Consider the following 10,589-nt stretch of genomic DNA (forward strand, 5'->3'; position numbering starts at 1 on the left):
AACGTGTTAAACATCAAATTAACGATTACCGAAAAATGGCAATGACATTTCCCAACACATGGTTTTAACAAGTCTTGAGATTTAATCATAAGACTAAAACATTTCTAAGACTTTTTCCAAAAGTTCAAAAAATATTATAATTTATTCAGTGCGAGATCTTACCGCTGTACTGATCGTGATGTGTAGAAACCTGTCTGAAATTCAATAGCTGATCAATTAATCAACCAGTGAATTTTTTTGAAACACAAACGCAAAAACAATGAAAAATCCACCTGACCCCTTCCCCACACGTTGTTGATTCAAAGATTGAAGTGGGCGCACGACTTTATCTTGGCCCTAACCAGCAAGTGTGAAATAAACCCAGTAAACCACATTAACAATAACAAATAGCAAAGGAAAAAGCACTCGCGAGACTTTGTCAATGTTGTCAGCGGCAGTCTCTTTTTTGCTGGTTCCGATTAAATCAGCGACCGACCCATCATCCACCACTGTCTTGCTAGCTTTGTTTGCTCTGAAAACCATTTCGAGATCATCATCAGCGGCCATGTTAATTTCACCAGTTCTCCCGTTGCGTTCGGGAGATTTAGAGACGTCCTTTGTACCAATGGCTTGCAATGATTTTAGGGACTGAGAAATTTTCCTGGACAAAGGCACTTCGTTGATCTATTAAATAAATATGGAAATTAAGGAGGGTGCCTCAAGTCTATGACTATGCAGGAAGACTAGAGAATTTATGTTATTTCTAAATAGCTTTCAAATTAACATGCATAAAAATAATGGAATAGTTTCAAGATTGAATTTTTATTTCCATTTCTCTCTAATAATTTGCTTGGCTTCGCTTAATGTTCTCAACTCCTCCTAACAGCTGGTTTGATTTCTCGCGCAGTCGCAAACCTGCACTCTTGTATTAGGAGGCCATGTCCTTAAATATCCCTAGCTTATTAGACCATCCCATGATGCGCGGAATGTGTATGCAATAAGAAATGTGACGGACGTTTTAAAAAATACAAATTCGTTAAAAATAAATAAATAAATAAATAGACGAGCGAAAAGTACGCATCAGAATACACCTAGCAACGTTCTTAGTACAGGCAAAAGATAAACCCTGGGGTTCTTTTATTCACTAAACAAATGTCAAGTTGTTCTTGACACATTATTAATGTGTGCATGCTACTGATTCTTGACAACAATAACAATTAGGAATTGTCTTAAATACATAAAGAAAAAATGTTCGCATTGCTACTTCAACGGTAGCTTTGGGGGAGTGTATTTTTTACTGAATGCTGATTGGTCGAAAAAGAGGGCATTTTTTTCTTAATTTTCTTTTCAACAGGGGCAAAATTACTCCGTCCTGATTGTTCGAGCGGCGAAAATACTTGCTCCTGGTTGGTTGACCCCCCATTTCTACGTTTTGTTGGTTTCTTCATTTTGCGCCACAACAACAACGACTTCTTTCAGGTTTTTTGGAGTTTGACTTTTTAAGCCGGATTACTTGTGCCAAAAATACTTGGAAATCAAGTGATACAGCTACCAAGGAAATTCATAAAGGTGAACATTTGCATGATTCTTACATGAAACAGCAAAAGATTATTTGTGTCAAAAGCTAAAAACATGATCGGATTTGTTTGGTTAACAAACTGAAATCATTCATGGTCGCGAACAAGTGCTTTCACCTCACTACGGCCGGTTTCTTCCAACGAACGATAACCAAACAGTTATAACAGTGTCCTTTTGATGGGAGGAAGGAGCAGGTTAAATTCATGATCAGTGAAAGAAATTACTCCACAAGTTCTGTGTTTGGACCCACGGTTTGCTATTTTTATCGATCTGTGTTCGTGTGATTTTCAAGTGGTTAACTGAGAAAGCTTCACAGCGCAGGTGATCAATTAATTGATCCCTTACATTTGGTTTAATTGTTGTTAGCTTGCTCATGAATTAGAGTTGTATTTTCTCTTAATTACATGTATATAACAATCATTTTTTTTCTCGTTTTGTCTGCTTTGTACGCTAAGAAACTAGTTAATTGTTTGATTATTTTGCTTACGGGTCAGTATTTTTACTCCGGCCGGGGCTGACTGTTTTACGAATGCCTCGATAGTTTTATGAAAATTTGCCCTCTATGTTATAAACCGTAATCTTAATGATTTCTTGTAGAATTAATATTTTCAAAGTCTTCGCGACTCATGCAATTTGCGAAAACTTGGAAAATACGGGTGAAAATAATCCTTAATTTTACTCGGCCTCATGCGATTACATATACAAATGGAAATAACTGAGCAACCAAACGCAATAAAAACCACAAAGAAGCTCCATCCCTTGACATTAACTGACCCTCAAAGAAAGATAGAAGTGAAGTAACTAAACGGACGCTTTTATTGCTTTACAAATTGACCCCTTTTTATTGGTTTGTTAACTCTTCGATTGTAAATGATTTTGAGGAATGTATACCGTAAAGACAAAATATGTGGAGACGGAAAATTCAGGGGCAGAGTACCGTCAATCACAAAACAAAATAATGCCTCCATCTTGCAGTAGACCTGATTTGCACGCCCAAACTAGTAATCGAGGCATGCCAATCCCTCCTGCAGACACGAATAATCTGTTTATTCATAGAATGTATATCGTTGAAAGAAATACGATCTTATGTGTTGAGGCTAAAAACATAACATCACATTTCATTCACTTATGCCACTCATCGAGATTCAAATCCTAGATATATGCAGGATGTTTGTCACATGAAGTTAGTTTAATGGCCTAGCCCGGCCACACGAATCTCCTGTAGCCCAGTGGTAGAGCATCAGAACTAGTTATCAAAGGTCATAGACTCGACTATTGTTGGAAGACGTCGGGTTTGCTTTAATTTTTCTGAAAAATTCATCTAAGCATAAATCATTGCTGGAGTTTACTACAGATACATCAATAACCAACCTTACACTTGATCTTTTCTTTATCTTCTATCGCGCTCATATTCAAAATGTAAACGATTATGCATTCCACTAAGGCCAAGAAGACAAACACAAAAGACATAAGTAGATACCAGTCTAGTGCCTTTGGGTAGCTGACTTTAGGCAGAGTACCATTCAGAGAACCAAGAAGGAACATGATGGTTAAGATGCAGGTGATCCCCAGGGCCATTCTGTTGCCAATGTCTTCCTTCTCCATCCAGAAAACGATCAAACTAAGCAAGACGACAAAAATGTCCGGGAAGTAGACTTGGATAAGGAAATAACCAATGCGACGCTTGAATAAGAAAGTCACGGTGATGGTTGAGTAGGTACCTGTAATTTAATGACAATATATTCAATTCCCTCCCACGTAAAATATTTTGTTTGAGGTGGAATGTCTTCTTGACGCTTCACAGTCTGACCATGAAAGAATCAACCCTTCTCATGGGATTTCTGTCATAATCAGACAGTTGTCTCGTTTATCAACATAATTTTTTTTTTCTGTTGCTCTTGTTGTCACGAGTTTACTTTCAGAGAAGGATGCTCAACTGGAAAGTGAATATTTCTATGAAGGAAAGCTTTTTTTAAAAGAGGGAACTATCGGCGACAGAGACGTCTTTGTCATAAGAAACCATGCATTAGGATTCATACAACTCTCAGCTCATTGAGTGATGGTACATATACGAGTTTGGTTGAAACATGTTGACGATGAAGTTCACTTGGTGTACGATTCGTGTGTGGAAGTTATAATTACAGCATTCAAATTGGAATTAACTAATCACAGGCTTTGCGTACTATCCTGATTTGTTTATAATATCAGGTCATTAACTTGATAACATATTACATCACGAAAAGCTGGTAAAATTAGAACGCCATAACCCATTGTCAATGACTGATATTTTATTAACCTTTCCTCCATCACAATAGTAGTATAATAAGCTTACCTACGGAGAAAACATTCATATCAGAAGATAACTCTGCTCCTTCGTAGCCAAACTGGGCCATTTGTTTCGTTCCAATGTTGACTTGTGTCATATTCCATTCAAAGATAATATCATCCGTCGTGTAACTATCTGTAACAAAAACAAAGTTACTCTAACACTGATTAAGCGATGGAGAGGAAACTCTAGACCTTTATAGATATTTAGAATACACGACTTCACCTTGGGAGTGATTGGATGTGCACGTATATGGCTAATGGTTCACTAGTATAGCTGATGTAGCTCGTACTTTGATTTATAGATTTTTCTGGTAGGATTAATGCCAACTGCAAATCTACCATTTTTCTAACGACCTACCAATCCATCTGTCTGCCGGTCTGAATGTCTGTCCGTCGATCTGTCTGTCTATATGGTCGGTTTTTTTGCTGTCTGTGTATATCTATCTATCTATCTCTATCAATTCCTTTACCTCTCAGTGGCACCCAGAGGTTCTTTTCGGTAGAATGTGTGTTCGGAAAGGCCTCATCCGCCTTAGAAACTCGGATTAAATTGTGAGTAAAGCTTGCATTTTAGTGAGAATTCACCTCAAAGTTTCGTAACGCTGAAAAATTAATCCCTTTTGTTTTCGTAGGAGTAAATACGTCTATAAATGCAAAAAAAGGTCAGAACAATTTTCGGGAAGCCAACAACAGGTTGTGAAATTCGGGGAGTCAGATTCTCTTCCTTAAAAATTTCGGCAATTTAAATTAATTTGCTGCAAAATAATTCGATCGGATCAAACTGTGTTTGTTTATACAAATTTGAGAAATGAGGAGATAACTAAGGGTCCCGTCCCTGGTGCAGTGAAATATTAATGCTGTTGTATCATTTGACAATTTCCGAGGTAGATCATAGAGACATGAAACTTAATTAATAATTAACCCGCAGAGTTCAATTGAACTTTGCCGTATCTTGTGAGCGGGTCTTACAGCTGTCAGCTGTATCTTGGATTATGGCTACTTACAACTTCCAAATTTGAGATAGCATTTTTGTGAATCATGTGGGAAACTATGGAGGTCCATGTTGCAAGAGGCAAGCACGCTCACGCTAAATGACAGTGAAAAAAAAAATGAGAATAAAACACAAGAAAAAGAATAAGTCAATGTAAAAAAAAAAGCATAATAAAGACTTAAAAAAAAATAATCAGCAAAGAATGAGCGACGTACCATCCGTTATGTTTAAAATAACACGGGTATATATCAGGAAAAAATTGGATCATACAATATACACCTAATGACTAGTACCGAGGTCACTTAAGGTAGGTACTTTAACGAGGTATATACTTAAACCTTCTTTTGTTTCCTAGAGAATGCCAAAGAACAATCTTAGCCGTGGAAGGAAATAGGACGCACGCCAACTGTGTGGGAGGGGAGAGGGGAAGTCACCGAGGGTGCCTGTACATTTGTTAGAACGATCTTAGCCGTGGAAGGAAATAGGACGTACGCCAACTGTGTGTGAGGGGAGAGGGGAAGCCACCGAGGGTGCCTGTACATTTGTTAGAATTCCACCGTCTTTTTAGATATAAAATACTGTTATCGGGTGCTGATTGGACGGATCACTGATAGTCGATTCATTTCTTGTAAATTTTGATATTCTGATAGACGGGTGATTCTCATTTGGGGATAACTGAAAGTCTTATTTAAGAACAATTCTTAACAAAAACAATTAACACAACTTTAAACGAATAGCAAAGAGAACGCTACTTCGGAGCCAGGATAGATATGTTTCATGGGAGCTAATGACTGGGCTTTCCTTTTCGAATTTTGCCCCATTTAGATTGCATTTGAACAGAAATGTTACCATTTAAGTTTAAAGCAAACAAATGCGTCTTGAATTTTCACTATAACAAACGTATCTACCCTTTACTATAGAAAACATCTCCAGTGGGCTGAATGATGATGCTGCTGTGTATTTCCTCGTCTGGCATCATCATGTTTGATTCACGCGCGTTGTAACAATAGGGATCTGGAACCCAGATGTTCTCGATATCGCCGCCTTTTATGACGAGGGTTCCGTTAAGTTTGCCTGCCAGGCGTGAATCCCTCCATCGCTGACGGAAGTAGATGTAAACTTTATATTCCTGGGCATTGTAAAAATTAAAATCAGGAGAATAGAGCACGACAACATTAACGAGGTTTTCAAGGAATTTTCCGTTTGCTTCAGTTTTACTATGCTGTACTCTATAATATTTGCTACGAATCCTGATTGGTTCAGTCTGCTTTTTACGTCTGTTGTTTTAGCCAGAGTGAATTGCTTTAGTTTTTTATTTATGTTGTTTTTTCGACACTAATTGGAAAAGTGCTCTAATGTGTGAATGAATCAATTGTTATTGTTTTCAATGTAAAACACTACATGTGGCCAAAACCAGGTTGAGAGTATTTTTTCATATATTCAAAACAAGTAATACGATGACGAAAACAGGTTACGCTCAGATTCCATACCATATTAGCTTCTTCTATGTTTCCAAAGGACTCCACTTCTAATTCCACCATAACCTTTGTTGGGCTCGCCTTACCTTTGTCTACAAAATAAGGCAATCGAGTGTTGATGTACTTCATTTGTCAGAAGCAATTATTTTGGGAATACAAAGCTATGTTCAAACCCCTCTGAATTATGGGAGCTTTAAGACGTGACGTTTACTATTAGACCCATTCTGCTAGGACCAGCATCTGGTCGAAACACAATCCTGTGAGGTAATTAGCAAAGAAAGTTGGTTTATTTTATTTTATTTTATTTTGTTTGCTGCTCGGAAACAAGAAAATGTTTTTGCCTCAGGTCAAAAACATTTTTGCTACCCGGACACAAATTTTGCTTCCGAAACATGTACCCCAGTTTAGCCACCGTGAAAGCAATGTTGACTAGTTTCCAGTGCTGCTCATTAAAATGTTTCCTAACAACAAAGTTAGTTTATTATTATGCGCATGCGTGACCCTCTGTTTTCCGAAACAATGTTTCCTCGTTTAGCCACCGGGGCAGCAAAACATTTTGTTTGCTTCTCGCTAGTTTAGTCACCCCGGAAACATAACAAGAAACAATGTTTCCGCAACAATGTTTCCTAGTTTAGCCAGGCCTTAACAATAGTTAAAATATATAACCACAAAAACCATTACCCGCTGATAATTTTAAAAAATAAATAATAGATGTAATTCCGAGTAAGTGCATCGTGTCAATGATATGGACGACAAATGCAAGGAAAATTTGGTGTACTTAATTGTTATATTTCGATATGATACTATATCATCTTCAGACTAAGGTGACAATAAGTAGCTATGATTTAAATACTGAAAAATGGTAAATTAGCAATTCAAGACATGCCCATGAAAAATACAAAACAAGACGAAAATGTCAGGAGAGTAGGCATAGTTCTCTGCTAGCTTTTAAACCATTGTTCAAAGATGGTGCTGAACGCTTGATATGGTAGGCTTCTTTTTATAGTAGTAAATTCAAATTATCATCGTTGTCTATTATCTTTGTGTTAACATGCACGGTATGGGCGAGATATTCTTTGTTCATTGCAGTAGAAGGTGGGTTGTTATTAATAAAAAAATGTCCCGTAGATTGCATAAACCTTGCATTTGTTTGATCTGATCACAGTAGCGCAGATGTTTATATATAGCGCTATCTTTGTCCGTGGTCGCATGTTCTTGTGTACGGACAAGCAGAGTTCTGTTTGTTTTGCCGATGCACGAGGAATTGCAGCCGGGGCAAGTGAATTTGTATACAACATTTGATATGCTTAGTGGCGGTGTTTTGTATTTAGTGCTTGTGAAGAAACATAATTTTTAATTGACCGCTTTGCTACCAACGCCCAGAATAAGTCCCTAGATCATAACATTTTCATAAACTACTCACCAAAATCAGGCCGTAAACTTTTGTCATAGCCAGAGAAAAACTTGCTTATTACATCATCTTCACAGCAGACCCTGAGTGGAATAAAGACAAATGTCGTTACTGCGTTAGCCTAAAGCAATAATAAATGGTTTAGTTGATGTTTTAGGAAGCACTTACCACCCACAACAGGCCAAGATAAACCAGAGAGAAAAATGAACTCTGGAAACTGTCCACAATCTCAAAGCTGTCATTTTCCTGCATATTAAAGAAAAGGAAAAACGCATGAAACAGAATTTAATATTTGTAAACTTTACGCTAAATGTTTAGTAATGAAATTTTTGCAAAAGAAATGTTTAATTCGACAACTTTGTCATCTTCAGGGTGCACATCAACCTGAAGATTTGTATTCTATTTTTAACCAGCGAAAATGTCTGATAGAATTTCATATAAGCAGCCCCCTTCAAGTGTCGAATATAAAACATAAACATGTTTAAAATATCTGTTTTTAGTGTTCCAATCAGTGGAGTGGGGAATGATATAGTGAGTTGTTTTTACGTCACTGGCCCGATACAACGTCTTATGGGTAGGACGCCAGTTTGAACAAAACCTTTGCGAACCAAAAACGCAATTGAAAACATATTAAGCTTCTCATATTGTTATTTAAAAAACAATGCCATGACTGTAAATTTTCGCCGACGTCTGGATACCATTCAGTCTCAAAGCAAGAAAATCTGCTGTAAAAGCACGTGTGACTTGGATTAAAACGTTAACTTCTTAAGCGAAAGAAATAAGCTAAATTTCATGAGATTCTCAAAAACTTCAAACATTTCTAAGCGTCAGAGATCGATGCTTCATTCAATAAAATTCTTTAACTTCCTAATGGCAACTCAGTTTAGCGATTATATTAGTGAAAAACCAAAATCACAAAAGACGAAAACACTAGTTCGATCAGTAAACCAATCGGAACTCGAAGTAAAGACATGTTATAGACAAGCCCGGACAAGGTGTGCGAGCGACAAAATGGTTTTCGTTTTGCATTTAGTTGTTGAGAATGTACGTGTCTTTACGCAAATTTAAAGCAAAGCAAACAAAAATTACATTTCCTATACTTTACATCAAAAATTACTTCGTTGCTCTATTGAAAACCGTTGTTAAAGAGTATTTTGATTAATACAAAAATCAAACCTCGTCTTATCTTCTGAAGATGTCTTTGATGTCTTGAAACCCCCGACCTCTCCCTACTTTTGTCAGTGAAAACTCTTCCATCGATGCCCAACAATACTGGTTTATAATTGTTATGCCACTCACTCAAGACATACCTGAATTAATGGCATTACAATCTTTTACTTGATCGTTATAAAAGCTACGAAGATATTTGGCAAGAGTTTATTCGCCATAGCAAAGCTCGAGTCTTACGGAGACCAGGTAAAGTCTTTCTCTGGTTATATTTTAGTTGTTGTTGTTTTTGCAAATCAATTTATCGCCGCAAGGACTGAGTTGAAGGGAGCTGGAGTTGGAGATTTTGCAATCATGAAATTGGCATTCATTGCAGCTGTCGGCTCAGTTTTAAGGTCGCTTTTTTTAACAATTGACTTTCAATCCTGTTGACTTGCAGATCGGTTGCAGTGCCAAAAATCAGAAACAAGCATATATAAACAAGCAACGACATCAAAACCCGACTGAAAACATTTTAGAACGGTAGAGCGAACACAGTAAAGTTTCGCAAAATCGGATTGCTTACAAGAAACGTCATTTGAGTAGCAAAGACATGTTTGAGTAAAGCAAACAAGAGTAAACCATATCAACTTACCACTAGTCGAGATGTTTTTAACCCCGCCAACTTAATCCAGGTAAGATTACGAATCAAACAAGGTAGATTTGCTGGCGTAAGTAATTTAATTAACTCTTCATGTGCCTGCACTCGACCTTATTTCATACGGTTGGTCCTTTGGGAGAAAAATATTTTAATGTGATAGTACAGCTTTTGTGTTCATGCAAATTTCACAGGAGTGTAATAGTCTGAAAATTATGTAAACAAATTTCCACATACGCAGAAATCCACTTATTAAAGCTTTTAAACATTGTGGTATCTCCTTTCCCATCGAAAGATGAGTGTTCAGCAGTCAGTCTGTGGTTGTGTTAGGTCGGTGGCGACTCTTGTGTGATATCTTCTCGGTTAAGGACGATAAACCGTAGGCCCCGTCTCACAAACCTTGTTTGTAAATAACTCTGTGGGACGTTAAAGAACCCACTCACTGTTCGCAAAGAGTAGGGGACGTAGTTCCCGGTGTTGTGGTCTGGTCTTTGTGCGTATATTCCGTATATCCCGGTTCCGCAGTAATTGGCCTTAGCTGTTGCGGTATCCCTGTCCACATTGGACAAAGCTAAATAAATAAATAAATAAATCTTGAAGGTTATCATTAAAGCCAAGTAAGCAACTTGTTGCGCAACAAAGGTTGCACAGTAAGTTAGGATTGTTTTTTTTTGTTGTTGTTGTTGTTTTGTTTTTTGCCCATTCTAAAATAAATAAATAAATAAATAAATAAATAATAACTTTTATTTACCCTCGGCAGTGTTTATAGCACAAGTGCTAGTGGGGCCGAGCATTAAATTTCACAAAGAAATAATTTAAGTTGAAAATAACATAGTTAAAAATCCCAACTGGCAGGAGGCAGACCATCTGGCTATTTACAAGCGCAGCCGAGGAGTTGAACTCGGGGCTACCGAGAAACAACTCCAGCTAGCGGTCAGAGCGGGACTTGAACCAGGGACCTCCAGATTACCAGCCCTAACTACTCGACCACGCTGTCGGACCGTGTCGGACCGTGTCGGA

The 10,589-nt window shown here is 37.5% G+C and overlaps 1 protein-coding gene across 2 annotated transcripts; it reads right to left on the bottom strand.

The window, feature by feature from the left end:
* Positions 1 to 318: 318 nt before the first annotated feature.
* On the bottom strand, positions 319 to 9,702 carry LOC146456380 (gamma-aminobutyric acid receptor subunit alpha-3-like). Of its 2 annotated transcripts, none has more exons than XM_085093170.1 (9): positions 9,567 to 9,702; positions 7,934 to 8,011; positions 7,778 to 7,848; positions 6,367 to 6,446; positions 5,785 to 6,005; positions 4,890 to 4,972; positions 3,890 to 4,018; positions 2,929 to 3,278; positions 319 to 663 (listed from the first exon to the last, which is right to left on the bottom strand). In XM_085093170.1, exons 2-9 carry the CDS (start codon positions 8,005 to 8,007, stop codon positions 337 to 339), a joined length of 1,335 nt encoding a protein of 444 aa, XP_084949296.1. In that variant the 5' UTR covers positions 8,008 to 8,011; positions 9,567 to 9,702; the 3' UTR covers positions 319 to 336. The 2 variants fall into 2 exon arrangements, with proteins under 2 accessions (XP_084949296.1, XP_084949297.1); XM_085093171.1 differs by lacking the exon at positions 9,567 to 9,702 and adding an exon at positions 8,942 to 9,165.
* Between the last annotated feature and the right edge of the window lie 887 nt (positions 9,703 to 10,589).

This window comes from Pavona decussata, unplaced genomic scaffold (assembly GCF_977016875.1).
Source record: "Pavona decussata unplaced genomic scaffold, jaPavDecu1.1 SCAFFOLD_255, whole genome shotgun sequence".
Classification (NCBI taxonomy): Eukaryota; Metazoa; Cnidaria; class Anthozoa; order Scleractinia; family Agariciidae; genus Pavona; species Pavona decussata.